The 26,802-nt window shown below is 41.5% G+C and overlaps 6 protein-coding genes across 10 annotated transcripts in view; 3 read left to right on the top strand and 3 right to left on the bottom strand.

Annotated features, from left to right (window-relative positions):
* LOC124193621 (triple functional domain protein-like) overlaps positions 1 to 17,129 on the bottom strand; it is a 41,120-nt gene extending 23,991 nt beyond the window's left edge. The window contains exons 1-31 of one of the 2 annotated variants that reach the window (XM_046587535.1): positions 16,840 to 17,129; positions 16,470 to 16,674; positions 16,207 to 16,405; positions 15,798 to 16,144; positions 15,554 to 15,734; positions 15,364 to 15,486; positions 15,103 to 15,294; positions 14,880 to 15,029; positions 14,722 to 14,814; positions 14,538 to 14,647; positions 14,262 to 14,469; positions 14,078 to 14,193; positions 13,833 to 13,995; positions 13,587 to 13,681; positions 13,319 to 13,490; positions 12,874 to 13,251; positions 12,478 to 12,804; positions 12,322 to 12,412; positions 12,184 to 12,257; positions 11,987 to 12,104; positions 11,828 to 11,909; positions 11,587 to 11,752; positions 11,298 to 11,446; positions 11,085 to 11,231; positions 10,684 to 10,936; positions 10,286 to 10,516; positions 10,062 to 10,187; positions 9,824 to 9,922; positions 9,527 to 9,673; positions 9,246 to 9,403; positions 8,561 to 8,639 (exon numbers count right to left, since the gene is read on the bottom strand). In XM_046587535.1, the coding sequence (XP_046443491.1) occupies positions 8,561 to 8,639; positions 9,246 to 9,403; positions 9,527 to 9,673; positions 9,824 to 9,922; positions 10,062 to 10,187; positions 10,286 to 10,516; positions 10,684 to 10,936; positions 11,085 to 11,231; positions 11,298 to 11,446; positions 11,587 to 11,752; positions 11,828 to 11,909; positions 11,987 to 12,104; positions 12,184 to 12,257; positions 12,322 to 12,412; positions 12,478 to 12,804; positions 12,874 to 13,251; positions 13,319 to 13,490; positions 13,587 to 13,681; positions 13,833 to 13,995; positions 14,078 to 14,193; positions 14,262 to 14,469; positions 14,538 to 14,647; positions 14,722 to 14,814; positions 14,880 to 15,029; positions 15,103 to 15,294; positions 15,364 to 15,486; positions 15,554 to 15,734; positions 15,798 to 16,144; positions 16,207 to 16,405; positions 16,470 to 16,674; positions 16,840 to 16,924 (5,064 nt within the window). In that variant the 5' untranslated portion in view covers positions 16,925 to 17,129. The remainder of the gene's footprint in view (positions 1 to 8,560; positions 8,640 to 9,245; positions 9,404 to 9,526; positions 9,674 to 9,823; positions 9,923 to 10,061; positions 10,188 to 10,285; positions 10,517 to 10,683; positions 10,937 to 11,084; positions 11,232 to 11,297; positions 11,447 to 11,586; positions 11,753 to 11,827; positions 11,910 to 11,986; positions 12,105 to 12,183; positions 12,258 to 12,321; positions 12,413 to 12,477; positions 12,805 to 12,873; positions 13,252 to 13,318; positions 13,491 to 13,586; positions 13,682 to 13,832; positions 13,996 to 14,077; positions 14,194 to 14,261; positions 14,470 to 14,537; positions 14,648 to 14,721; positions 14,815 to 14,879; positions 15,030 to 15,102; positions 15,295 to 15,363; positions 15,487 to 15,553; positions 15,735 to 15,797; positions 16,145 to 16,206; positions 16,406 to 16,469; positions 16,675 to 16,839) is intronic. The other variant, XM_046587537.1, reaches the window with a different exon arrangement.
* Positions 17,130 to 18,273: 1,144 nt separating this feature from the next.
* LOC124194780 (WD repeat domain phosphoinositide-interacting protein 2-like) lies at positions 18,274 to 21,031 on the bottom strand. Of its 4 annotated transcripts, none has more exons than XM_046589147.1 (10): positions 20,794 to 21,031; positions 20,481 to 20,739; positions 20,215 to 20,412; positions 19,893 to 20,155; positions 19,615 to 19,794; positions 19,447 to 19,554; positions 19,295 to 19,383; positions 19,069 to 19,116; positions 18,876 to 18,947; positions 18,274 to 18,660 (listed from the first exon to the last, which is right to left on the bottom strand). In XM_046589147.1, the coding sequence occupies exons 1-10, from the start codon at positions 20,862 to 20,864 to the stop codon at positions 18,551 to 18,553; spliced, it is 1,398 nt and encodes a 465-aa protein (XP_046445103.1). In that variant the 5' UTR covers positions 20,865 to 21,031; the 3' UTR covers positions 18,274 to 18,550. The 4 variants fall into 4 exon arrangements, with proteins under 4 accessions (XP_046445103.1, XP_046445104.1, XP_046445105.1 ...); XM_046589148.1 differs by having other exon boundaries at positions 18,933 to 18,947; XM_046589149.1 differs by lacking the exon at positions 18,876 to 18,947 and having other exon boundaries at positions 20,794 to 20,952.
* A 40-nt stretch (positions 21,032 to 21,071) lies between these two features.
* Positions 21,072 to 21,835, top strand: LOC124194784 (cytochrome c oxidase subunit 6B1-like). Its single transcript, XM_046589157.1, has 3 exons — positions 21,072 to 21,197; positions 21,400 to 21,499; positions 21,558 to 21,835. The coding sequence occupies exons 2-3, from the start codon at positions 21,426 to 21,428 to the stop codon at positions 21,724 to 21,726; spliced, it is 243 nt and encodes an 80-aa protein (XP_046445113.1). The 5' UTR covers positions 21,072 to 21,197; positions 21,400 to 21,425; the 3' UTR covers positions 21,727 to 21,835.
* A 68-nt stretch (positions 21,836 to 21,903) lies between these two features.
* On the top strand, positions 21,904 to 22,867 carry LOC124194783 (transmembrane protein 141-like). The gene is made up of 3 exons (XM_046589156.1): positions 21,904 to 22,424; positions 22,487 to 22,534; positions 22,604 to 22,867. The coding sequence occupies exons 1-3, from the start codon at positions 22,358 to 22,360 to the stop codon at positions 22,807 to 22,809; spliced, it is 321 nt and encodes a 106-aa protein (XP_046445112.1). The 5' UTR covers positions 21,904 to 22,357; the 3' UTR covers positions 22,810 to 22,867.
* Positions 22,790 to 24,861, top strand: LOC124194779 (putative GTP-binding protein 6). Its single transcript, XM_046589146.1, has 8 exons — positions 22,790 to 23,159; positions 23,227 to 23,380; positions 23,461 to 23,589; positions 23,661 to 23,902; positions 23,981 to 24,189; positions 24,252 to 24,447; positions 24,505 to 24,604; positions 24,659 to 24,861. Exons 1-8 carry the CDS (start codon positions 22,790 to 22,792, stop codon positions 24,801 to 24,803), a joined length of 1,545 nt encoding a protein of 514 aa, XP_046445102.1. The 3' UTR covers positions 24,804 to 24,861.
* On the bottom strand, positions 24,814 to 25,793 carry LOC124194782 (40S ribosomal protein S23). The gene is made up of 4 exons (XM_046589155.1): positions 25,652 to 25,793; positions 25,250 to 25,409; positions 25,003 to 25,187; positions 24,814 to 24,937 (listed from the first exon to the last, which is right to left on the bottom strand). The coding sequence occupies exons 1-4, from the start codon at positions 25,653 to 25,655 to the stop codon at positions 24,855 to 24,857; spliced, it is 432 nt and encodes a 143-aa protein (XP_046445111.1). The 5' UTR covers positions 25,656 to 25,793; the 3' UTR covers positions 24,814 to 24,854.
* Positions 25,794 to 26,802: the final 1,009 nt, after the last annotated feature.

The raw sequence follows: 26,802 nt of genomic DNA, 5'->3' as shown, positions 1-26,802 counted from the left end.
CAAGGAGATGATGGTGGCCAAAGGGCGGTCACCTTCATCACTTCGGCGGCACAAAAACGAACGCACACATACACACACACGCACTTAATGGATTTCCATTCGCTACTTGATGATTAACGCCCAATGGCGAATAACGCCACGAGAATCCAGCCCCCGCAGAGAGTCGCAATGGCTTCACTTGGCTCTAGCTTCAAATGCAATCATATGAAAAAGAAATGAGCAACCGGGCTATGGCGGCAGCAGCGCCCATAGTGCCAGAAAGACAACAAAAAACACATTAGAGGCAGAACGCATACTACTAAAGTGAGTGGTTTCTTTATTTCTTTCTTTCTCTCTTTCTAAATATATTTCCTTTCTTTCTCCTCCTATTTAACGAGCTGTAGGAAACCTTTATTTTATTGGTACAAGTCCGTCGAGCTCCGGCGAGCTTTTTTGCAGGAGCTCTTCTATAAAATAGTCCGTCGCCTGGGTCAACGTCATTTCCCCCCGTATTTTTTTTCTCAAACTACTTCACTTCACTTGACTACACTTCACTTTTTTTTCCCGCCCATTTCGGGGCGAATGTGTGTCGACAAACACGTCAAGAAAACATGGGCCCATTGAAGCTAAGAGAGTGAGTACAGTCGAGAGTTTACGAAATCCTGAGATTTTCTTCTTCTTTTGGGTGATGGGACGCGGGACTCGGTTGTCGTTAGGAGGAGCTCAAAAACTCGACGACAGAAAGCACCAACGATTTCCCTTGGTTCAATACCGACAACAAATACATACAAATAAAAAAAGGGTAAATGCGAAAGTCTCGACAAATAAAAAGCGCTCCGGGATGGAAGAGTGGGGTTGGCAAAAAAAAAAAGTTTGTATCTTCTTATTTTTTTTTTTAAACTTCTTCTTCTGGCTGCTATATTTATGGCACTGTGCACTATGTGTCTAGTCGAGAGAGAGAATTGGATCGATCGTCGCATTGTGTAAACTTTTTTTTATTATTATCTGTCTATCTTTTCTCAACTTTATCTCCTTATTTTGATTCCTCCCTTCTTCGATGTCTCAGACCTTTTTTTTCCTCTTTTCCGCACAAAGTGAGCCAACTCGTCAAAAAACCTCGGGGTTAAAAAAAAATTTTTAGTTTTCCTTTTATTGGTAGGACCCGGTCCCGAAATGTGTGTAGGAAGACGGCACGAACACGATATTGCTATTACTAACCGGCTACCAGCCCTACTGTTTTCCTTGTGTTTCCTCTTTATCTAGCCCGGCGCATTATTTTCGACCTTTTCTCCGTTGGTATATCTTTGGGGGATTCTTCTTCTTCCTCCTCCTCTTTTCCCCTCGCGCCCTTGGCAAGAACCAAAAGTCGGAAGGAAAGATAAAAGCTCTTCCGGGGTTGCAACTCGTCATTCTTATTTTTTGTTTCTTCCTTTTCTCTTCCAGAGATTGGAGAGGCATCACGAAAGAAGAAGAAGAACGACAACAATCGACTAGAACATTTCGGGTATAGAGAAGTTATGAGAACTACGTTTTATCTCTATCTGACTCTTCTCTAAGGCTATTGTCTATTATTCTTCATCCTCTACTTTATACTCCAATAGTCGTTGAGCGAGAGACACAAGCGCAAAGTTCTTCTCTCCTTCCGGTTTGGGAAAAGGGCTTAGCGTATCCGCAAAGTTTCCAGCTTCATTCTTTTCTCTCTCTCTCTTGTGTGTTCCGGGGAAAAAAAAAGAAAAATACAAAACTAATATCCATTTTAGACGAGCCCGAAATCCACACAAACGACAGAGAGAATTCCCTTTCTGCCTTCAATAAAGAGAGAGGAAATAAAAGAAAAGCAGGGGCCAGCAGCAGGCCTCAGTAATAATAACTTGCTCTTAATGAGTCTTTATTGTCCGACTGGCGTGTGTGTAGGTCGAGCAGTCAGAGTCCTATATCGTGCCGAGAAGTAGGACTACTTTTTTTCTTTAGTAAGTAATAACTATACCTGTCACGCTCCGGCTCCCGCTATTTCCATTTCATTCGCTCACTCTCATAAGGTTGATTACTTTTTCTCGGACTCGGCGAATATAATATCTCATATCTGGGCCCCTGCGCGCACGGTAGTACGGCAAACATCCGAAACATGTTTATTACCTTACTAACTGGAACGTTTGCAGTTGAATCATTGGCTACTACGGAGGCCGGACGATGAGGCGGTGGTTTGCCAGTGAGAGGAGCACCGGCCGAAGCGGCTGCGTTCAGACATCCGGGCGAATCGTAAGTCTTTTGCCTGCGCAATTTCCAATCGCGACCCGTTTTGGCCTTTGTCACGGGAGCCGCCGCGCTCCCGGCACCGCCCGTCGGCGGAGGCGAAGACGGCCGAGCTGGTGGCAAATGGCCCCTCAAATTGATGGTCAAATGAGGGAAAAGATGAGGCAGCGGCAGCGAGATTTTGCGCCAAGTCATGGTCGAAGACGACGAGGAAGGAGCCTGGACGGCTGGCGCCGGGTTGGACGAATCGGCCATCGTCGACAACAACAACAACAACGACAATTCCAAAGGCAGTCAAAACAACACAACAACCTTGTCGATTTCGTAACCGTTCTCTTCTCTCTCTCTCTCTCTTTTTTTGCCTGGGGAATATCAAACGACGTAACTGGATGCAGGAGAGACGAACAGGACAAAGTCGGGGTCAGTCGCCACCTGGCCAGATCATATAGGGTGTTGTACAGTACACCAAATTTAGAAGTTTTTTTTTCGTTCGGAAAGGAATTTTTTATTTTGTCGTCCTCTTTTAATAAGCGGCTGCTGGCCGATCAAGAGTCTTTTCGCCCGCTAGAGGGAAGCGAGATGAAGTGAGATACGGTCAAAACTGAGAAAGCACATATCTGAGGTGCCCTCCAGGGCCTCTTCTTCGGATCTCTCTCTCTTTCCACTTCTTGTTTTTCTCCTCCACCTTTTCCTCTGCTCACTTTGAAGCTTCGATATGTTTTCTTCTTCTTCTTCTTCCTCTTCTTCTTCTTCTTCTTTTTTGACTTTGACTTTCTCAATTCCCATTCGCTTCGTTCGTTTTCTCCCGTTCTCGTGTTTTGCCTACGTGAATCGCTTCTTCTTCTTCTTCCCCTCCACTCCGCGAGTGTTCACTTCTTCTTCGTCTTGGCAGCCGAAATACCGGCCCGCGGCCTACAAATTGGCGATTGCACACACGCACAACTCACACACACTGCACTGAACACACAGAGACGCGCGCACTAGGCTCTCGATTGAAAAAAAAAACGAAAACAAACACGAAATAAAACAAGAAAAATCGGTGGGATCGTTCGTCAAGTCGCACAGAGAGGCCAACGACGGGCCAAGGTTGGGCCGGCGTCTCAACGGACACTGGGTAGAAGAAAAACGAAGCTCTCGGCCTCAACAACCCGCGACCATCTGCCCACCGGTCGCCCGGATTTTTGTTCCTTTTTGTCAAAACGGAATGGGCCGCGACGGAGAGAGAGAGAGACTAGTAGATCAAAGAGACAAACGAGAGTCAACTTTCCAGCAACGGAATTTTTGACAGTTGAGTGACGCCGAATATACACACACAAAAAAGAAAGAAAATACCCGGCGACGGCCGTTTGAAGAGGATCACAACACACTCACGGCGCTATCCAGCCAGACCGACAACCACAAGAGACACACGACAAGTTTTCTTTTTCTTCTTCTTCTTCTTCACCCAATAAATATAACAACTGGTGGTGGTGGATGATAAAAGATTCGCCTCAATGCATAATCTAATACCTGAGCGTCGGTTCCTCCTACTCGCTACTTGTCCTCATTCCTCTTTTCCTGGCCGTTTTCGGACGTGAGCGAACACACACTCGCGCACGCAACTGCGGGGAGCAACACCGACCCACCGACTGACTCACTCTCACTCACGGACACTGACTGACTCTCTCTCCCGCTTCGGCAGAAGAGGGTGGGGTGGGAGGGAGGGAGAAAGAGGGGGGGGGGTCTTTCCCTTACACCCACCACCAGCACCTAACTGGTGAGCCGCACACACACACACACACTGGATGATGACTGGGTTTCTCTAAATATACAGCGGCATCTAACTACACCAACTACTAGTCTCCTCCTGCTAAACACTGGCGTGCGTGTTGTATAGCTGGGCGATTTCAAAAGGTGAACAAGTCGAAGAGGTGGAGGAGGAGACTCCTTAAGCGGTTCACTCTCTTCCAGCCCGGCAGCAGCAGAGTCAAGACTGATCTGGGCCACCAGACAGACACATACTATACTAGCGTGTGTTCTCACAATACTGGCTTCCTTCCTACACGTACGTATGTGTGTGTGTGTGTGTGGGATATAGCAGGGCCGTGCCCGATGGCAAACACAGGCCGCTCCCGCCACGGTATGCCCCGAACCAAGCGCAAATAACCCAAAAAGAACTCAAACCGAAAACAACAAAAAAACAAAAAAAAAGGGTTCCGAACAACTTTGGTCGAACCCGCTACGACGACCACCACCGCCACTAGTAGGGGCTGTCTGGCCCATCTGCACGGGCCACTTCAGGCTGTTGTTGCGGTGACAGCGGCAGAAGAAGAAGAAGAAGCGCCAGCGTCGGCTGATAAGAGAATTGTAAAAGGGCCAATCGGTTTTCCGCCAAATGTCTTGTAGTGGCTGGTGGTGGTGATGGCCTAGTCCTAGTAGTTTCTAGTGGGAGCTACACACACAAGTAGTTTCGATGAAAAGTATCCATCATTCGGCCTATCCGGCAAGAGAGAGAGAGACGCGCACACACACAGAGACGCGCACGCAGAAGGGGTAGAAGAATAACCGAGCGCGTCTTGCCGTTATATTCCCGATAACCGGTTAGCAAACCAATTTCGAAAACGGGAAAAACCTCTTTGCATACATTAAAGAGACGGCCTTTTACGACCTTAAAAGCCGTTGAAGAAGAAAAGAAAACCAAACAACAAAAGCAGCTTCGGTTAGTTATAGGTGGTAAGGATGGATGGATGGACGGACGGAATGAAATAACGAAGAGAGAAAAAAGAGAAAACAATGAACGGAGGGAGGCTATCAGTTCCCCAAACGTGACAGGATACCGTGAAAAAAAAAAAACAAAAAAAAAGAAGGGGCATTTTGACAAATGTTTAACCGCTCCATCCCGTGCAACCCCCTCAGGCCCCACCCAGAAACATAACAAAAACCACGCACACACAAAAAAAAATTGATTTGGTATCCAACATTTCACTCGGGAGGTAGTCGAACTACCTGGAATAGTCGGTTTGGCCCATATTTACTAATTCGACAGGACACGGGGGCAATTATTTCTTCTTTTTTTCTTTTTCCTTTCCTGACTTCTTGATTTTTTGATTTTTTTCTTTACAAATAAGGAGATAAGAAATAAATAAAAATTCTGTGGAAAAATAAAAAAATCCCCCTTTCCCTTTTTTTTCTCTCTCTCTCACGCCACACTCTAGGACAACACTTGTTTATACAGCAACACACACGCTTTTGATTAGTTTTCTGGCACAGCAGAGTTGATACAGATGCCAGTTTGAGTCGGGTTCCCGATCGAAAACGAACCAACGGAAAAATAAGGAACGTAAGAGAGAAAGAGAGAGAGAAACGACCCAGTAGAGAGAGAGAGAGAGCTAGAGAGTCACCTCGTCCATCACTGATCGACTTTGACGGCCTCGTTTCCCTTTTACAGATGGCCAGACCCGGCGGATTGGTGAACGGAGTTATAGAGCGCAATAAGCTTGCGCCATTTTTATTTTTTCGATATTTTTAAACCGAAGGCAAACGAGCAGTTTCGGCGCGCTTCGGTGTCGGTAATAGAAGTAGGCATCTGAAATTTCGCCGTAGACACGATCCGAGAATAAGATTACCATAAATGGCCGTTATTTTCTTGTAAAAGAAAACGAATCAAATTTTTATTTGCCGAGTTGCAGAGCCTCCGAGAATAAACACCCGACGCGTGGCGTTTCCTATTGTCTCGTCGCCAATAGCCAAAAAAAAAAAGAAAAGAAAAAATAAAACGGGCGAAAAGTAAAAAGATTTTCTCAAGTTGATGAGTGTGTCGCATGGCAACTGCGGGCAATCAAACGTCACCCGGGTCAAGACCCACAAGACAAAAGGACCCGCCCCGAACTTCGGCGAAGCGTGACGGTAGCAGAACACACACACAAGACACACTGGCAAACAACATTTGATTATACGCTGAGCGCGAGAGAATGGCGTCATGACAACGGAGCGGAGCCGAGAAAATAAGAAAAAGACAAGCGGAAAATAAAATAAAATGAAAACAAAAATAAAAACAAAAATCTAAAAGAGAAAAAGTAGTGACACAGAAGCAGAAGGAGCAGGAGCAGCAGTCAAGAGACGGCCTGGACGGGATGCTATCCGTCACGAAGGACATCCGCAGAAGGAGCAAGATGCCTCCCACCCATCTCGGGTCCTTTATCTTCCCCACGAGAGACAATACGCATACTGCCATGGCATGTTTCGCCATTATTCATCTGGCCAGTGCTCGCGACTGCACGACTGCACTGAGCTGGGCAGCCGGACGGCCGGCAGAACCCCACTACTACTGCTCGTTTTTTTTTTGGGGGGGGGGGGAATAAATCCTCCATATCTCTCGGAGAATTGTGGTGACGGCTAGGCTATTTGGGCAGAGTCTTATCTCTTGTAAGATAGAAACACGTGTACGAGGGCAGGCAGCAGCTCCGTCCCGGGTATAAAGGAGGACAAAACAAACAAAAAAGTAGGAAATGACCAGATTTGTTGCTGGATTTCGCCTTGTGTTGTTTCCAGTCATAACTCATCCTCGAACCCGTCGGTCCGGATTGCGTTAGACTCGGCGCCCGCTCTGTCCTACTCTAGTTCCGCTCACATTTGTTACGCGCTGGCTGGCCATTCGGGCAGGAGTCGAGGGTTTGTGATAGACGTTAGATGATTGGTCCAGCTGGATCCTGATTTGCCTCAAGCTGCTTTCTGTAAGTCCAGCCCCACCCAAGGAAAAAAAAAAAAAAGTTGCCTGCGATAATGCCGCGCCGATAGAAGTGAATATAACAACAACGGCAGCAGGATTGATCCTTTTGTGCGGATTCCAAGAGTCTGGACTACGCGGCGTGGAAAGAAATATATACATGGATAACAGGGAGAGGCTCCTCCCCCCCACGAGCGAAAAAAAAAGGAGAAAAGAAAAAGATCGATGGACCTCATCAGCGTCGAACGGGAAAAGGGGGAAAAAGAGATGGCGAGACAGCTCTATATCGTTGCCGAGGATTGCCATACTTTCGCTACTCTATATCCCACTTCTCCTCCTCCTCCCTCGTCTTGTTCAGTCTAGTCGGCCCGTCTAGAGTTACTCCTTAAAAATAAAAAAAAGAAGTAGGATCGTTCCCATTACACACGACCCGCTGCCGTAGCAAATGGAAACACGACTAGAGCGAATGTACACACAAAAAGGCCATGTCCTACTACTAGACGACGTCTTTCGATTTCAGATGAGCAAAAGAAGAAGAAGAAAAAAATAGGAGACGCATCTCACAGTTACCCCATGAAAATAATAAAAAAGAGCAAAAAGTTAAACAGGATTTTTTTTTCTATCGCATTCCCTCGCACATACGTCCTCCATAATCTGGCCCGCCTCTTGGCCCGCTGAGAGTCGGTCCTTGTAGAGCAGATCACAACTCTCAGCGAGTCGAACGTTGCAGCACCAAGTCCTGAACTGAGAGTCAGTCGCCTAATAATCAATACGGAGAGCGCATTCGCCGCCTACGAAAACGCGATCATGTCTTCAACAGCACAAAATCACGGGAAATGCGATGGTGGGGTGGATGCTGGGGAGCGCCCACGCTCCGCGAAACGCTCGGCGGATCACGGAATCTCAACCACGCCATTACGCATTCATCCCAGGATCTTTTTTTGAAATATGACATGAGGTTGAGCAATTTCAACCATGTCAAGTCCGTCCTTTTCTTCTTCTTCCTCCTCCTCGCCCTTTCTCGTGATACACTATGAACTGATAAAAACATCCGACGGATTTTTTCCCTTTTGGCTACTGGCCGTGACAATCTGCGTCTTTGGCATAACTAGACAACAACAAAATAAGAGACAACGCGGAACTAACTGTTTTCGAGAATTTTAAAAAAATATATGAAAAGAGAAACGGAGCCGGGGCTTATCAGCTTGGATAATCAATTAACTGTCGCATGCTTTTAATGTCAATAATCACCAAAGCTTGGACGTCAACTATTTTCTCTTCACAAAAGATTAAAAAAGATATCCGGGGAAAGAAAGGACCCGAAAAACGTCGCTAAATGAGCGATGGATTTTCCCTAGACTTGTTTTTTCCTTTTCTTTTCAAAGCGAAAGGACAACAATCCTTCTTCTTTCGTATTCTTCCTCCCCTCCGGATTTAAAGGCTAGCCCGCACCTGAGGGGCCTCTCTTACACAGCCTAAGCTAACAATAAACCACGGGGCAAAAAGGAAGCGCAACAGCCTGCAGCCGCACGATTCAGGCTTGACTTTGCGCACGCACTTTTTCTCTCTCTTTACAAGTATCAACATCTACAGTCTATACCAAATTGGAATGGGAGGTCTTACCTTGTCGTTATCAGCGTTGGTCGAGCCGTGCGACGTCAGCGAATTCCTGTCGTCGAGCTCATTGTGATCCTCCATTTCCCTGCAGATCGACAAAAGCAAAAAATTGGGGCATTAATTAACGAGAAAAATATTGAAGCGTCAGAGATCGCCCAGCCCAAACAAAGGAAATGCTGAAGAAGGAGATAGAAAAAGAAAAAAAATCGCTAATCTCTGACGCAATCTCCTTGAAGGCGAAGACGAATGGAAAAAACCTTGCCCAGGAAGACAACAAAAGAGAGAGAGAAAAACAACCTATCGGCGGAGAAATGTGTTGCGAAACGGGAAAGATAGAAAAGGAAGCCCTACTCGGTTTCATACCTAGACATTGTGCACTACCCAAAATCCGATTCGTAATGGAGAGGGGGAGGAGAGATTGAACGCACGACAGAGTGAGTCATCCCTCTTCCCCCTCACCAAAACAAAACAAACAAAAAATTCAAAAAATCTCACAACGGGAATCCATAACTCTTTGTTTTGTTTTGTTTTCGACCGTGAGTCTCAGTGAAACCATTTGTCTTTTTATTTTTTTCGCCTTTTCCGACTGATTTGTTTTGACAGACTTCTTCCCGTTTAAGGCGAAATGGGGTGGAAGAGACAGGAAACGCGCTTCAGGATGGAAAGGACAAATATTAAAAGTGACACTCACCTGCTGGTCCGCTGCGCAGTCGATCTCACTTTCAGCGGGCTTTTGGGCATGGGCTCGAGACTGACGTTGGAGAGCGGAAGAGCGCTATTGAGATACGACTCCTGCACCACTTCTTTCATCTTGCGGACCCAGGCGTTCTTGACTTCGCTGGAATTGGCCTAATTACCGCATTTTTTTTTTTTTTTTTGGTGCAGCGATTCAGATATCAAATGTTTGTGATTAACGCGCCCTTTATCTAATGACAATAATGGCGTTTAGGTATCGGGTTGGGGTATGCGAACCTTGAGAATGATTTTGCCGTCGGGTAACGAGGAAGACCTTCGACTCCAGATGACAAATTTGCACTCGTCGCCTCCCCCTTCATTGATCTCGTTCACGCCAACATCGCTCACGAACAGGCGTTGTTTAAACACGTACTTTGATTTGCCCTGTCAGGAACAACAGGAGGCAGGTTAATTAATGGATTCGGCGCACACACACTGTTGGGCGGGTCGCTTTTAACCGCGGCGCCACCGATTCTCTCTCTCTCTCTCTCCTCTCAACCCAAAACTACTACGACTAGAACTACAATAACTTGCCTGCGAGTCCTTGACTTCTTTGGCAAAGATTAGATGCAACTCGAACAGAAATAGATGCCGGTCACGACCTTTCCGGATCAAAGGCTTGGGATCCCATACCTATTTCGAACGCACAGAGGAGAAAGGAGAAATCGACCGTTGAAAATGAATCGATACACTCACACGATGTTGAAACGAGAGAGCCCTCTTGATTTACAGATGGGCAAACAATGATAATTAAAAGCGGATCCGATTATACTTGAAAGGTGTCGTGCATGATGACGTCTCCCAACTTGTCGAGCGACAAATCGCAACCGTCTAATAACGAGACGTGGAGTGCGTCGTTTACTTTCTTCGGGACGTTCAGCATCACTTCAAGTCCGTCCTGCATTCGTCGAATCGAGATGAGATGGAATGTTAGCACAAACCGGAATTCAGACTCCGCTACCCTCGTCGTTTGCAACCACTTTGAAAAACTCTCACCTTCAGCTCTCCTTTACCCTCTTCATCGCAGCAGCTTTGTAGCTCCTTCAGCAAAAGTTGGTATTTGGTGATTCGCTGAACCGGTTTGATCAAGTAGGCACTGATGGGATGTTCAATGTTGTATTTCTTCTGAACCGCTTCGAAGAAAGGTACTCCCCCGTGTTGGACTAGCACCGCGTTGGACTCCTGCATGTCTTTACAGTAATGAACGTAGATGTCGAATTTCTGGGCCTGCGGGGTGACACACAGAAACAAGTTTGAGGTTCGACTGATTAACGCTTGTTCAAAAGATACACCCAAGGGAGGCCAAACTTAAAGAAGGGTTAGATTATTCCTCGAATTTTTAGTGGTGGCAAAGAAATAAACATTCATCTATCGGTTGTGCTGCCAAAACTCACCCACGTCACAAAACAATGGCCCACATCTTCTGGCATGGCTTCGTATTTCTGGAGCTCTTTAAGGAAAGTATCTTTGTGAAAGTCCAGGATATCTTTCATGTTGGAGAATAAGACGTCCTCCTTGTTGACCAGGCCTGGCTGCGCTTTGAACTCGTTGCTCTGGTTACGCAGAGCGTTGAAGTAAAATTTGATGCAGATTTCCAAGTCTTTGACGTAAGTCTGTTCTGTCTGCAATAGCTCAGCCATGATGAACCTGACAAGAGGATAAAGGTATCAGAACATAGATATATATTATATATAAATGGACTAAGGTATTGCTTGACTAGATTTTCCTATCGACCACTAGAAAAGGTAGAACCGTTTCGGTACAATAAGGATTAAAAATCAATTTCAAGACTTACTCCTTTCGACGAGCCGATTTTCTCTTGCCATCATCCGGTTGCTGACTCGGCGGTGGTGGCTGCGGCTGAGAGGGGATAGGTAGCTCTGGTTTGGGGTCTGTGGGTGACCTGGCCAGCGTAATGCCTAGGCGGGCTTCCAATTGCAACCTGAAATAACAAGGGGGATATTGGAAACGTCGCCAAACTCGCCAAACCAAATAAAATATTGTTTACTTTAGTTGGTCGATACGGCAGCTAAAGTCCTTGTATTTCAGGTCGACGTTGTCGGACCAATGACTAATGGCTTGAGTGTGAACGTTATTCCCACTAGACAGCAATGTTTCGGCCAGCTGCAAAAGTAATTTGACTTTATCACGAATTTCCTGCAGGGGGGAGAGAAACGGAATAGAAGAATCGATTAGAATTGGATTCCGGTGTCTTGCCCACAGACGAAAACAAATAGATATAGCTTTTTTGATTGGGCACGTGGAATCTATTTGGACATGGAACAGAACAACAGAACCTTGGCCTCTTCTCTGAACTTCTTATTGTCCTCCAGCCATTCCTGAGCAACGTCCTTGGAAATGTTTTTTATATCTCTGATTGGATGCAAAGACAGGTAGCTCTCTCCGGATGTGGCCAGCCAGTCTAGCACTTGGCGGACGGACCGAATGAATGCGCTAAAATTGCTGTAATCGGATCACAAGAAATAGGTTAAACGCTTGATCATTCGCTCAAATTAGGAGCCGCCAAGGAAAACGTACCTGCACTGATCCAATCGCTTTTTCCGTCCCGACCAAACTTCCAGCACTCGATTTTCTTGACTAAGCAACTTTTCTAAAATACCTGATGTAACGAAAACAAGGAAAAAGTTGCCGATATCTTCGAATTATTTCTCGAAAAGTTTGTTCAATTAAACGAACCTTTAACTCTTTGTTCAGGGCCTCGATAACTCGCTTCACCCTTCAAAGAGTAAAACTGAAGGCTGCGACTGGAATACTTGAGGAAGGTTTCAGCCGTACGTCTAGCAAGAGTGCAAGCCTAGAACAAAAACAAATTCCGCAATATCAGTAAAATTTGACAGGGGGAACCGCTACAAAAAAGCTATAAAAATACTTACTTTGAGAAAGTTTTCTTTTTGTTCTTGATGACGGTGAATCAGTTGAGGCATGACATCCAATTTTACGTTTTCATCTGATAAGACAATCCAACGTGAGTACAATTTTCTCACGATTGCTTTTATGATCTAAGATTATACCTATCACATGGTTGACTGATGCATTGGCCGATCCACAGAAGTCCTCTTCTCTGCGGTACTCGCGTTCAAGGCTGTCCAACACAGAGCACACCTGATACACAAACGAATGTTGTTGTTAATTTTTGGAAAGCGAACGAGGTAAACAATCCAACTCACTTGTTCAGCGGTTTTGTAAAAATTGAGACTAGCTGTAACGAGTTTGTGTCTCTCTTCGGCACATTGAACGAGATTTTGCCACTTGTGTGTCACGCCATTAATAATATCGCTGAGCGTTTGCCGCTGCGGGTTGCTTAGTCCCCCCGACGTCGAGTGAAGGAGGGTTTCAGCTTTTCTGAGACACTGATTAGCCGATGCGTGCGTTCGCTCTATGGCCACCTGGAAATGGCCGTGCTCTCCCCGCAGTTGTTCGGCTTCGGCCAAATTATTTGGAAGAGAAAGGGAGGCTAAGAGCATGGCTTCTCCGTTTCGAATCCATGACATGACCTAGAAAATCATTTATCCACAACATGTTGAAAGATTACAAACGTGAACGATTGTCATCAAGTCGTGTACCTGATTGGCTTCTACTTGCAGGTGAACTATCTGTACGTCGAGTTCAAGACTAACGCGTCTTACTTCAGCTATATCATCGAGATCCATCCGAGACTTGTGAAGTGCTTCCAATAGAGTCTGCGTGCGCGATTCTGAGCCTTGCAACAATTGAGCATCGGGATTGGAAGTCTCCAACATGTGAAGGATCTCCTGTCCGCGTTGGAGGATATTGAAAACGGCGTTCTGCATATGATTCAATGAATCATTGTGATGCTGCAGGAGGGACTCTGTACGAGCAACGTCTCCCATAACGTCTCCGCTAACTCCAGTGGGAGGAGCTTCAGTCCCATTCTGAGCCGCGCTGAGCTCTTGAGACCACATTTCCAACTGGGAAGAAACCTATAAAAAGAAAGTAAATTTTGTATAAACAGTGCCGATTATTTGAAATGTAAAGAATGTTTTGTACTTCAACGGCGTCTCGTTCCCAATGCTTCCACTGGATATACATTTCCAGTTTAATGTTTTGGTCTTTCCAGAACGTCAGAACCTCCTCGTTCAACTGATTCAGTCTTTCCATTGACGATTCGATCACGCTGAAAGAACCCGTAGTGTCGTTTTCCGCCGTTTGCCCAACAGCGCTGTTCACATCGCAAGGGAAAGAAAACCACAATCAGAAACGGGTAATTACTATACTATAGTAAACTCAAGGTCTAAGCTAGAGGGGTGAGACCAACCTCAACTGTTCAATCAACGAAGTGCCTTCAGCTAGTGTGTTCAAGCATCCTTCCGTCGTTGAGTCTTTGCGTAAAGCCATTTGCTCCAGGATATTCTGCAAATGAAATTAATAATTCAAGCATTGACAGATTTGAGGAACACCCGCTGTCAAGAACTTTTTTTTTCCCGATAAGGAAATGCATTCATTTCAAAGTCAGTTGCATCGGAAAGGAATCAAATTTCATCGCGATGACCACTTTAGTTACCTGAGTGTCCTCTAACGATGGAGTGCCGGTGCTGAAATTCAAATCTTCCAACAAATGGCGCCGCAAACTTTCAAGCCAAGCAGTGACTTCCGCCAAGTGTGTGTAAAATAAAACCGCTAAGTCCAACACATGGCGTCTTTGAGCCACGCGGTTGATGAAACGACTGATGAAACGGTACAAAAACAATCGAACACTAAGTCAAAGCCAAGTCACAATAGAGGTGAAAAGAAAGGCGTGAAACTTACCCAACATGTTGCTCTAGTTGTCGAGCAACGGCATATATTTCATTGGGACTACATTCCCCAGTCTGAGCCAATTCTTCCGCTGCAGCCAACAGTTTTTCAGCATTTGTAAAAGTGTTCTGAAAGATTTAAAAAACGTGATAGAAACTGTTGGCAAATGTAACAAAAGTTCCATCGTTGAAATTACTTGAGCGACGCATTCGAAATGCTGATGGCTTCTTTGATATGATTTTGCTTTCACCAAATTCCGTCCAATTCCAACATTTTTCCGCAGGAAGACTTCACCGTGATTTTCAAGCCAATCGAGTACCTGTTTCACATCGTCCTGGAACAACCGTAGCGCAAGCTTCTGATGCAACTTGACTTTCTTCAGGCCCCACTTTTGTTCCAATTGTCTACAATAGCCGAATAAGTGCTATTTAATTCGTTTCTTTCGCAACGTAATAATACAAAAACTCTTCACCTATGATGATTCAAAATTTGATGAATAACCGCCAAAACATGAGAGGCACCTTTTGAGTAATCTTCGGCAGGATTTGATGATAATGGCCACGGTTTCGGCTTGGGATATGTCTAATAATAATTTCGACACACGTTTTGATGTATACCATTAATGCCTAGGACGATTGATTTTCTCATTGAGTTACCTGTTTTTCATTAGTAGCGTCTGCTCTAGTTTGATTGGCTAGCTGTACCAAATGGTCTAGTTGATAAAGTAATTTCTTGCTAGTCGAATGAACCTATCACACAATCAATAGTTAAATAAATCGTTCATGGCGAAGGGATAACTTGATTGATTTCATACTTCCGTGTAGTTCAAGCACATGAGCTCGTAAAGCGATTGATGGTGATGGATAGCATTTTCTAACAGGCCCTCGTTCGGATTGGCTGCACCAGCGCCATTGGGTGCTACATCATCACACTGCGGCGACCAAACCGGAACGCTGCTTACGTACTGAAAAGTAAAGTTATTGTTTAATAACAAGACAGAAATGCTGCAGAGCCCTACATGTTTTTCCTAATGTTACCTGCTCAGCTTTTTGATGGAAGGTTACGCTCAGGCCTAAAACCTGAGTTCGTAAATCGAGAAGTGATGCAAATTCTTTCCACCCTTTTTCCAGAAGAAGAGCCACTTGTCGTATAGAGGAAGACGCGAAATGACGGCTGTCTAAAAGACGCCCTGCCAGAGACAGGAGGCGGTTAACCGTAACGTACATATCCTGAATGAATTCAACGAATAGATTATTAGACGAGGTAACCATTTATCAAATTATTTATGTTGAGCTCACCATTGAGCTGAGAGAAAAACATTTGTGATGCTCCTGTAATTCTTTCGACGAAACATGAGAATTTCCAATATCAAAATAGTTTATAAGAAATTCCTCTCGTGATTGGAACATCCAATCAAACATCTGTTGAGCGTGAAATTTCAGGGCAAGATGAGATAAAGAGAAAAATGTGCACATTTTTAGTTGGTACCTTTTGACAGTCAGCTTCGAACATTCGAAGTTGAATTCCTTGATCTAACTGTAATTTTCTTTGCTGCCAAGAATCACACACGTGCCCATACGCTTTTTGAATTGCGTGCATTGCTTTAGTTAATAGGATAACACTGTAATGGAATTCAGGATTTGAATTGAGAAATGGGTCCGATTTTATCCTGAAAAAGAAGATTATGTATTGAAATTTGTTACATCGAACTTCGTTTCAAAATATAAATTACCTTTGGAGGACATTGTGTACTAAACCTTGCAATTGCTCTACGGTTTCATTCCGAATCCTTTTACGGATTTCAGTGTGTCTTTGCAGATTGTCTTTAAGATATTCTACGCCATGATTTTCGTGGCCTCCATATTTCCAATCTTCTAGCCAAGTAACCAAATCCTCCATTTGATCTTTCACATCCTCATATGAATCTAGTAAATCATTAGCTTTGGACAAGCAGTCTTCCACAGCCAAACGCATTTCCAACCATGATTGATGATTATATTGCAAATTTCCATTTAGATCAGATGGCAACTGGCTTAAATCAACTATTTTTGCCAATCCTTCGAGACTTAGCATTTCAGTCTAGATGTAGAAAAAATTAAAGAATTAGCCTTTGGTTCATATGCCAGTTTTCTAATGCAAACCTCAAAACGATATTTTCCTTTGGCCAGCAAAGTCCTCTGTTTCTGCCAAAATGTATCTGGCTTTGTAAGGTAAACATGATTGATTTTTAAATTAGGGATTTTCCCTTCCTCTAATGTTTTTAATATTGGTTTAATTGCATTGTAAGAAGAGCCTCTAGTGTCAATAATGACAGTAAAACCAACTTCTTGGCATTCCGGACTTGACAGAAGAAAAGAAATTATTTGTTTGTACTACATTTCTGAAAAAAATATGATTCACCAACCTGGTAATAGAAGCCAAATAATGTAGAACCTTCTTGTAATCTTCTCTTCCAACCTTTTCCCTTAAACTCCCTATGTTAGGAAATGTGACGAGCGGGTGACCATTTGGGTCTCTACCTCCAGGTAATAAAACAACATGGGAATCTAAAAGATTGACAACGTCTAGTGCTCTAGGAGAAGCACCAATAATATCTAGTCGTTGCAGACCTGTTGAGAAACCAAATTTGTATAACAGATAGAAATTTTGGGAAAAGTAAAACAACTAGAGATTGATTATATCAATTAGGATACACACAGCAAGAAAAAACGAGAAGAAACGTTTGAAATAACGAGCTTTTACACAAACACTAGAAGATGAAGGGTAATACCAACCTGATTGTGGTTTGAAACCAACGGTAGCCGTATTCGAAATTTCTGCTGCTGAATCACTTGAATTGTCACTAAAAGTCTCTGCCATTTCCAAAATCTTACTCCTGGGTACGATCTTGGATACGCTTACATCCTACAACGATTTTTTTCTTGTGAAACACAAAAAAACGTTCAATGAAACGGAGAGAATTGTTGACACGAAGACATTTGTTTACAGCCACCATGTATATTGCACCCGGATGAGATCAGACCGTTGATGCCTAAACCAGTAGATGGCAGTTTTCCAACTAATTTGCTTATAGCAAAACAAGCCTTAACTTAACATTCAGAATTGTAGCCGGAAGCGCATTAAAAATTATAATTGCTTATTAACGGTCTCAGACCTATCCATATTTTCATCTTCAACGATAAAAAAAAAGATACAGCTTCACCGGGAGCGATTACTTTATTATTCATGAAGTCATGAAGTATCACTAAATCGCCTCTTCTTGGAAATTGATACAGTTATATAACTGTATTAAAAAGAAGGAGAGCAGAGCACTGAGTCACTGATATGCATCATTACCAAATATGGAAGAAAAGGATGCTTACTCATTCAACTGTATTATTTGCGGGTATATGTTGTAATTCTTTAACCAGATAATCGACACTAGAAGAGACCATATCGCTATCGAGCATCACGCACACTATCCTCGAGATAGCTTACTATTTTCACATTTTATGAAGTATATGGAAAATTGGGTAACAGATAATCAGCGCTTTTTCCTCGGGCTAAGAACTTTTCTCGTTGAAACAAAACGAACCGCTTTATCGTGAGTTCGTGACTCACCCGTCGTGAACCCTCAATGTGTTCACAAATTGTGTTTGAAGGTTCACGGGGCATTATATCATAGTAAAAAACTAACAATACGCCATTAAAATACGCCCTTTCATCCCTGATATATACTGAAAGATTGGAACTTAATATTACTCCAGTCGGTCAACTTTTATTGCGCAATAAGTAATAGCGCTTTCGAACCAAAATAAAAGGAAACTTGGTGAATGTCGTAACGAGTACGAAATTTTGTCTTTTAATTATATTTTACAATTTGACGTATTCCTAAAATAATTAAATTCAGCTGATTCGCGGCAATTAACTAAATAAACCAACAATTTTGTGCTTTCTCTACATTCAGGTTGCAAAATACATGTACACAAATTTTTATAGATCACAGAATGGCTTGGTCCAAAAGCCTACATACAAAATAGGTTTGTTAAGAAATATCATATTACCCTTCCGACGTCGATGAGTTTTCCTGCTTGCATGCTCATGGTCTACGGATGAACCGAGCCTGGGAGTTTTTACCCTATTAGTTTTTCCTTATCATAACACACAAGGGAGTTTGCGACTTTGAATCTTGTTTGTAATACTAAGACAACAATGCTAAAGCGTAACAGTATTTATCGACCAAATGTATTTACACACTGACATCAGTAGAACAAAAAAAGTAATAAATCTTATTCTCGATTATTAAACGAGACGACAGGGAGTAAATCTAAACTAATGAAGAAGCAAGGTTTTAACCCAATACTTGAAGAAAGAGAGAGAAAATCAAATGTGTCTACATTTCAAAGGTACCATCTTGGGAGAAGAAGTGAAGTTCAACATTGTGACACATTTCCGAAAGAAGGTACAAAATGATCCTAGTTAAAGTATGTGGAACAAAGTAGAAACTCAATCCAGTTTTTGAGTCATGGGCGGAAATTCTCCTTCGTCATCCAAGCGAAGAGGATTAGCTGGTGGAGTTTCCGTGGCGCGCTCCATATCGTGGAACTTTTCAGAATCTGCGAAATTTTCAAGCGTTATTCAGTTAATATCTTGGTGTATTTTAGGGTGCTGTGGAAAAGACTAGATAGAATAACAAAAAATTTAAAAAATAAAGGTATTCAAATACATGCACACCCTTAAAAGCTTGTCACAAGAGCCGAAATAAATTTCGCCCGTTTTTTTTTTCCACAACAGTTATTTAGCTAAAAATCACATGCAAAGCAGGAGTAACCAGAGATAAGGGAGTGTAAACAGTGGACCAATAAAGGGAGAAACGATGAGCCCCAACCTGGTAGGCAATCAGCTACGAAAGCCCGCCACGGAACAGTGAGAAATCAGTAAACAAAAAGAAGTGTAGAGAAAAAATTAAGCAAAGTCGAAAGTAATCTTTTGTTTAAACTGTTCTTTGAATCGGGATAGGATACCTGTCATCTGAGAGAATGGTCGTCCCCTGACAATGAGCGCGTAGCTACCTGCATATTACCACGCGGCGGCGTATTAATTAACGCATCAACATAAAAAAGACATTCCGTTTGATATTGGTTCTTATTTGTAAAATAAAGGAATCGATAGGGAATTCACAAAAATAGCTTCGTCTACTGATGCCACCACCCGAAATCAGAGTGATTTTTTTCCCTATTTGTTAATCACCTGCTGCATCCAGTTTTGCTTTTCCATGGGCTCCGCTGTAACCGTCAGAATGAGAATTTTCGGTCCCGTTTTCAATTAATCCGTCCAATCTAAAAAATAGCAATTAGTTAACTCAAGACGCAATAATGTGGAAATTGTTTTTTTCTTGTTACCTGTGTTGTTTCAGCAATGTGCAATCACCTCCTTCGACAGGGTTTACTTCATACACATAAACGTAGCCTTCCGCTGAAGCAATCAACAAACGCATGACTTTTTGAATCCTGAATTAGAAAAAAAAGATTTGTATCATTTGATATGTTAAAAAAGCTTACAGTACTTACGTTGCGAGGGAACAGACATTTCGAATGCCTTGGAATGGGAGGTGGACTGTAGCAAAGGCTCTACCTTGACTGAAAACATCAGCCACCTGAGTTGGTAGGTAGCTTGCAGATACCGACACTGCCTTAGAAAGGTAACCCATCCACCCTTGGGGCTCTTCACTAGAAGATCCAGGACGTTGACTGTTGTTTACATTAAAAACGTCGAATGGTAAAACGTTAACATTGTGACAAAGGTCAAAGCGAAATACTCCGAACAGTAAAATACGACAATAACTTACGGATCTTCTAATTTAAAGATGTGAACCGTTTCGGTATTTGATGAGGCAGCTAGGTATTGCGAATCAGCGCTAAAAGCCAAACTGTAGATAGTGGCACAGCGTTTCACTCCTCTCCTAAATTCATGAAGACGAGCGCCATCATCAACCCTAAAGATCCGTATTACAGTCCCTTTTTCCGAGGCAGTGGCAATCAACGTTCCAGTAATGCTAAACGCAATTGCAGCCAATGGAGAATCATGAGCTGGAATCATTGTCTTGGCTTGCTGTAATGATTTACCAAATTAAAAATGATGAAATAATGAAATTGATATTTTTACTTTACCAAGTTATAGGCATCAAAAATTTGAACTTCTCCAATAGTTGCAGATCCAGGATAGGCTAGGTAGCAATGCTCATTGGAGTTGGGGGATAAAGCACACAAACCTTGGGGGTTTGAAGGAGTGTCACGAATGGTGTGTAACACTTTCATATCCCTTATGTTATGTATGTAGAGTGATTCTTCTAAACATACTACAAGTCTCTTTAAAATTGATACAATAAAAATTTTTTAGAGTAAGAATATTTGCAAATAAAATTAATAAATCTTACAGCTCGATTGAGTTTTACAGCCAAAATAGTATTGGAATATGAGTAATTGCAGATCTCTGTTCCTTTTTTGAAGTGGCAAACCTTCAGTTTCCGTGGAGAGGATAAGCTGACTACTGCAACAAGACTGCTAGAAAATAGTCTTTCAACAAGACATGCATCTTCATCTAACTCGCTGGTGCTTTCATAAATAAGGTCTAAACGATCAACAGAAGATAGGGAGAATAGCCTGTAACAGACTTTTGTTCCCACAGCCAATGACCTAATAACAACAAATTAAATTATTGTATATCAGCCACAACTTGGATTTATTTACGTGGAATCTTGATTAAAGTTGACGAAAAAACCTCCTGTTCCGGAGTCATTTTCTTGTCGGATTTGACTCATCCGTTAAATTAATAGAATTCTGTAGAAAAAAAAGCTCGATATGTGTTCCTGAAAATGTTTAGCGTGAGACTATTTGAAGGGAAGGAAAAGAAAGACGAAACCCAGTTTGCGAAACACTTAGGTCCAACTGGTTCCTTCCTCGACGTTTTCTTTGTTTTCCAAATTTCTACGCAGCTGATTTCGACAAAATATTGTCAACATCGTAACAATGTGTTTTATATTCTCACCGCCAGATGTCTTTTTCAAGATTGCCGCTAACCAGCCACCATCTTTACTTGCTTTACTGATCGGCATTGAGCTTTAGATTGGTGGTCTACGTGTATCAGCCATCAGGTAATGGAGGCAGATTTTGTTTTCCAATTTTATTGATTCAAAGTTTACATGTGTATTGTGGATTCTATATGTTCTGCACCATAAAGAGTTTTGGAATAAAAAAAGGTTTTTTCGAAGCTTTTCGTAGTCTTGTTGGTGCCGAAACTTCTTTGAAAACTGCATAGTTTCTCTATGTTAACCCCTTTCGATTATTCAAATCTAGATTCATTAACCAGTTTCGTCACTAAAATGTCGGCTATCGTTACTGAAGAGCTCGTTACGGCCCCAGTTGACCCTCGATTCCCCAACCAGAATCAGACCAGGTATCAATATCTTATCATACCATTTAGCTTGTAATCTAATTATATGTAAATCATTTAGATACTGCTGGCAAAGCTATGTTGATTTCCATCGCTGTCAAAAGATCAAGGGTGAAGATTTTGCCCCTTGCGAGTACTTTCAGAAGGTGTATAAATCTGTTTGCCCCAATTCTTGGATAGAAAAATGGGATTCTCAGCGTGAAGCAGGGACTTTCCCCAAGAAAATTTAAAGGATGAAAATAGCTGAACATTGATAGATGAACTGTAATTGAACACAACAAAATATGTGTAGATTTCCTGATTGTGGTCATGTAAGTAATACACAACATGCTCCTCATATCAAATTATCAAAACTGCCTTAAAAATGAGGAAATACATTGTTTCCAACTATTATCAATTTTTTTTAGGGAAGTTGGTGTATTGTGTTGTTCGTTGCTGTGCCGGCAGTGCGCCAAAAAAATTCATTTCAATATGTAAAATATATTAGTGGAAAGCACATTACTACATTGGGATATGTTTAAAGACAGATATAGTATGCACTACAGTGTACTGTATATTTCTGATTAAAAATGTTTCCTTAATTCCCAACTTTATGATCTCTTATAAGCAGGGGGGAAATGTTTACTTTGATTTTACTGCTGAATTGTAACCATGTAATATAAATTAGTACTAACTGCTATAATTTTTCTTTTGCCATAAGCCGCTAATGCGTGATGCGTGCTGTATGGAAAAGAAGGGGTTGGGAGCGAGCGAGAAGTTTGCATTTGCAACCAGCTGATGTCAGTTTTGACAACGCTGGAGAAGACTGATCTGTCGTCTGAGAGAATAAAAACATTTTAAAAAACAAAAGTTGTCCCTGAAATGAACAACATTAATGAACTTAAGTCACGTTATAATCAAATCTATCCTGCATTTGGTTCATACACAGGTAATTTATAAAAAGCGTTTCTTTTTTTTTGTATTTCATTACAAAGATATTTATCGTTACAGAGTGTATGTCCCGAGCTTTACTCACTGGTCTTTCATCTTCGATACTGGGTAATTCATAAGTCAAAGTAGCATACATTACGCTTTCTAACTATAACACCGTATTCTAATAACTTTTAGGATTTTCCACAGCATTCTGTGCACAATATCTTCTGAAAAAGAAGCTGCCCTACGCCTTTAGTGGAAATATATTGGTTTCAAGTTTTGTAGCTGTTGTGGTTGGCTTTCAGGTTACCTCAGTAAGAGCTAAATCGTGTCAAGCTGCTTGGTTAGCTGCTGAAGACAAGCACACATTTTTCACTGAAAATGATGATAAATCTGATTAGACTGGCAAGTGTAGTAAATCAAGTGAAAAAATGTAGTTTACAGAAGAATCATGTCAAATTGAAAAACCAAATTTATTTAATGTGCTGGAGATCTATGAGTGCAGTGAGAGGAAATAGGAAATCTGCAGAAGATGATTTACAACTTGAACTTGTGTCTGAGCAAGATAACCAAGATGTTCATGACTATGAAGAACTGGTTCATAAAATGCATCTCCTTCCAGATGCTGGACATCAAGTAGCTATTCTACAGCCTTTTGTGAAATGGGGACCCAAGAAAAATTTGCTAACAACTCCAGACCTCATGCTTGAAGAAGCTAAAGCCCTTGTTGACTCTCTTCCAAACTGGAAATGTACAGTAAAGCTTAAATTAAAAAGAATGATACATGCTTCATGTCCATATGTTAAAAATTTTAATAGGTGTTGATGCAATAAAAGTTCCAGTAGAATCCCTTGAAAAGAAAACTATTTTTGGTAGTGGACAGTTTGAAAGTCTTCAGAAAAATATTGTGGCCAATCCCAATATATCCGCGGTTTTTGTTAGTACTAACGTTCTCCGGGGTATTCAGCGTAGGTATGGATAATTCTAACTTTAGAATACCATATTTGGTATCGTAAATCCTTTGCTCCATTTTTTCCAACACCACTTTTCAGGGAGCTGATGATGGCTTTCGGAGTTCCAGTCTTTGATCGATATTCAGTGGTATTGCAAATCTTCAAAGATAGAGCCAGAACAAGGGAAGCGAAACTACAAGTGGCTTTTGCCGAAATTCCATATCTGAGGTTTATTTCAAATGTTTTTAAAACATCTTTTATTTTTTACATATTTTTGTGTTCACCTTCCTATCCTGTAGGTCATCTTTAGTAGGTCTTCAAAAAGGAACAAAAAATAACTTGCCAGTTGAAAATACAAGTAGAGGCTCCAAAGGAGGGAGTGGTGAATCTTTTTGTGATTCACAACTTCATTTGCTTGATAGAAGAGAAATAAAAATAAAAAAAGAGCTGGAAAAATTGGCAAAGAAACGAACTCTTCTGAAATGTGAAAGAAAGAAGAGGGAATTTCCGGTGGTCGCGATAGTGGGGTATACTAATTGTGGTAATTAACTTGCAGAGATTGCAGTGACGCTACAGTTTATTCTCGTTTTCTATTCCAAATATTTCTTTTATTTCTTAGGGAAAACAACTTTGATAAAGTCTTTAACTGGTGATTCAAAAATTACGCCGCGGGATGCACTTTTTGCTACATTAGATGTAACCGTTCATGGTATGAAGTTACCGTGCAATTTAACCGTGTTGCTGGTAGACACCGTGGGCTTTATTTCTAATATACCAGTAAATTTGATTGCTGCCTTCAACTCAACTCTTCGTGACGCTATTGACGCAGTTAGTATTTTTTTTTCACCATTTCTAAAGAGATCGTATTTCATTGTTTTTAAATCAAATAGGATGTGTTAGTGCATCTACAAGACATAAGCCACCCCGACGTAGAAAACCAAGTTGCAACTGTGAAAGTTACACTCGAACAATTGAATATCGATTCAACCAAAACCGTTATTCAGGTGGCTAACAAAATCGACAAAATGTCTTCAGAGAAGTTAGACGATTATTCCGACTTGCATATTAGTGCTAAAGATGGAACTGGTATGCGTATTTGTAATTACGATTTCGTTACGTTTTCTTATTAACTTTTTTAAATAGGTTTGGAAGAGTTGGTGGATTTAATTCAAACCAAAGTACTAGAAATTACTAACCGTCGGTATCTTAGACTTATGGTGCTCAGCGGAGGAACCGAATATAGGTAATTTGTTAAAATTTAATACCAAGAGTTTAACTTAAATACTCTCACTTCCAGTTGGTTACACAAGGAAGCTACCGTCGTTAAGTATTCCAATACTAAAGATCCACAATATTTGGCGTTGGATGTTTTAGTTACTCCCTCTACTTTCGGAAAACTAAGATCAAATTTCCCTGATATAAGAGTGTTGAATAAACAATGAACAAATGGAATCGCTTTCAACTGATGTATTAAATGAAAAATACACAGCGATTTAAGAACGGGGTCTTTCCTTCTTCTCCTTGTACAAGGCCAAAAGCGAGACATTGGCAACCTTAACTACCTTGAAGCGAACACCTAAAATATTAAAAAAAAAATCGTTTTTAAACAAGTTCAACTGTCAAAAACTCTAGATATCTTACCGGGAATATCACCGACGGCGTGGCCTTTACGACCGAAACCGGCAACCAAAACCTCGTCGTTCTCTTCAATGAAAGTCAAGCAACCATCGTTGGGGACGAAAGCTGTGATCTTTTTGCCGTTCTTAATGAGCTGGACACGAACGCACTTACGGATGGCAGAGTTAGGCTGCTTAGCCTCAACACCACTGAAATACAATTTTAAAATCAGTTTGAGGAACAATATGGTACAAGTGGAATCAGAACTTACACTTTCTCCAGCACAATTCCCTTGGCGTGAGATGCACCTCCGAAAGGGTTAGCCTTCCACCTGGTACCAAGATGGGCTTTTTTGTACTCCTTGTCGTGCCATCTCTGCTCACGACGGTGGTTAACGTGCTTACGAGCAGTACGCAATCCTCGTGGTTTACCTGTAAAAAAATAAAGACAAGTTAAATGTAAGTTGCAGATCAAGATGGCGGCTCGACAGCACGTGTATATCTAATGCCAGTAACTTTATCAGTTACTAAATAAAGCATCATACAATGCTATTACTGACTCAACTTATTTAAGATGAATTCACGACTTGTTCAATGTCTAATTATACTCACTCACATAAAGTAAATATCACATAAAATCTCTTAACAATTGTAAATCGGCTAACAGTACTCACCCATGATTCTTGGTCAGTTCTAGAGGATAGCTGACATGAAAGAGAATTGAGCGTTTCTTGTTCCGGCCCTGACAACGAAGCTGTTGCCACATAGTCTCATTTCTTTATGACATTTTATTTCACTTACTTAATTGTCTCAGTTCACAACATTTAAGAAAATAAAAATAATTTTATTATTTTAAATCATTTAGTATAAATTCAACTGGTTTAATTTTATAAATATAAAAGTGGGGTTTTCAGATAGTTTGGAATGTATGAGTGTGGCAGCCTTGCAGTTTTCTAATGGCAGACGAACTTTTTATTTCTCTTTCTTTTTGCAATTTTGAGTGTTCAAAAATTTTTTACAAAAACAAACAAGGACCAATAGAAAACTCATGAAAGTTTGTTATTTGATTTTCTTGCACTGTTGAATTCATCAGTATGAGTTTAGTAGCTAAGCTAACGTTGGCTTCATCTGTAATCGTAAGTGCCGGAATAGTCTATTATGTACACTACAAGCAAAATCTTGATCGGTAACAATGGCACATTTCATATATTTATAAACTAAGAAGCTTAACCTTTTTTAAATGCACGTAGGACAAGTTTACACGAAGGTGTAATACGTGATATTGAGAGGCAAAAACGAAGGAGAGCAGAAAACTTGTATATGTTGCAGCAACAAATCGACCTGTCCAAGGAGCTGAAGAAAAATCAATTATCAGTTGCAGATGATGGAAATGGAAATAAAGCATAGTTTTGAAGTAATCTAATAGATATAAAGAAGATTTTTTGCTGTTTTCATTGTTCTTTCAAGTTTAAAGAGGTGTATTTTGTAAATCACAGCAGTCTTCTTTCTGGGTGTTATAGGAGTCACCAAAAACCTGTTTAACAAATTAATATGTTCTCTCTATCTCTATGTCAGAAAAAAAAATTTCAAAACAGTGTCGAATTTCAACATTACTGACATGACTAATGACTGTTCCATACAGACGGTCTTCTTTAAGTACCCTATCATCGACGACGGGTTGGTAATTTTGACAATGTAACATAGTCAGATAGTCTATTTAAATTTAACACTATATGTTAGCCTTTGTACCTATAATTACATGTATTTTTAGATCAATATTTTTCTAAAAATTTTTGTGCTTGGAACCCGGCTTTCCATACAAAGA

The sequence above is a fragment of the Daphnia pulex genome, chromosome 5, assembly GCF_021134715.1.
Source record: "Daphnia pulex isolate KAP4 chromosome 5, ASM2113471v1".
NCBI classification, from domain to species: domain Eukaryota; kingdom Metazoa; phylum Arthropoda; class Branchiopoda; order Diplostraca; family Daphniidae; genus Daphnia; species Daphnia pulex.
Note: the sequence above shows the minus strand (reverse complement) of the source record. Positions and strands in the feature narration are given on the sequence as shown.

What these genes read in the sequence shown, in the direction of transcription:
- LOC124194783 (XM_046589156.1), top strand. Translation starts at nt 22,358, where the DNA reads ATGAACAACATTAATGAACTTAAGTCACGTTATAATCAAATCTATCCT. An exon ending in TGCATTTGGTTCATACACAG is followed by an intron (nt 22,425 to 22,486) that starts GTAATTTATAAA and finishes TTATCGTTACAG; the next exon opens with AGTGTATGTCCCGAGCTTTA. An exon ending in TCTTTCATCTTCGATACTGG is followed by an intron (nt 22,535 to 22,603) that starts GTAATTCATAAG and finishes AATAACTTTTAG; the next exon opens with GATTTTCCACAGCATTCTGT.
- LOC124194784 (XM_046589157.1), top strand. Translation starts at nt 21,426, where the DNA reads ATGTCGGCTATCGTTACTGAAGAGCTCGTTACGGCCCCAGTTGACCCT. An exon ending in CCCAACCAGAATCAGACCAG is followed by an intron (nt 21,500 to 21,557) that starts GTATCAATATCT and finishes TAAATCATTTAG; the next exon opens with ATACTGCTGGCAAAGCTATG.
- LOC124194779 (XM_046589146.1), top strand. Translation starts at nt 22,790, where the DNA reads ATGATGATAAATCTGATTAGACTGGCAAGTGTAGTAAATCAAGTGAAA. An exon ending in CTCTCTTCCAAACTGGAAAT is followed by an intron (nt 23,160 to 23,226) that starts GTACAGTAAAGC and finishes AAATTTTAATAG; the next exon opens with GTGTTGATGCAATAAAAGTT. An exon ending in TTCGTGACGCTATTGACGCA is followed by an intron (nt 24,190 to 24,251) that starts GTTAGTATTTTT and finishes TAAATCAAATAG; the next exon opens with GATGTGTTAGTGCATCTACA.
- LOC124194780 (XM_046589147.1), bottom strand. Translation starts at nt 20,864, where the DNA reads ATGAGTCAAATCCGACAAGAAAATGACTCCGGAACAGGAGGTTTTTTC. An exon ending in CTGTAAAACTCAATCGAGCT is followed by an intron (nt 20,413 to 20,480) that starts GTAAGATTTATT and finishes TCAATTTTAAAG; the next exon opens with AGACTTGTAGTATGTTTAGA. An exon ending in ACCATTCTCTCAGATGACAG is followed by an intron (nt 18,948 to 19,068) that starts GTATCCTATCCC and finishes GGGCTTTCGTAG; the next exon opens with CTGATTGCCTACCAGGTTGG.
- LOC124194782 (XM_046589155.1), bottom strand. An exon ending in GGAATTGTGCTGGAGAAAGT is followed by an intron (nt 25,188 to 25,249) that starts GTAAGTTCTGAT and finishes ATTGTATTTCAG; the next exon opens with TGGTGTTGAGGCTAAGCAGC. An exon ending in CGCCGTCGGTGATATTCCCG is followed by an intron (nt 24,938 to 25,002) that starts GTAAGATATCTA and finishes TTAATATTTTAG; the next exon opens with GTGTTCGCTTCAAGGTAGTT.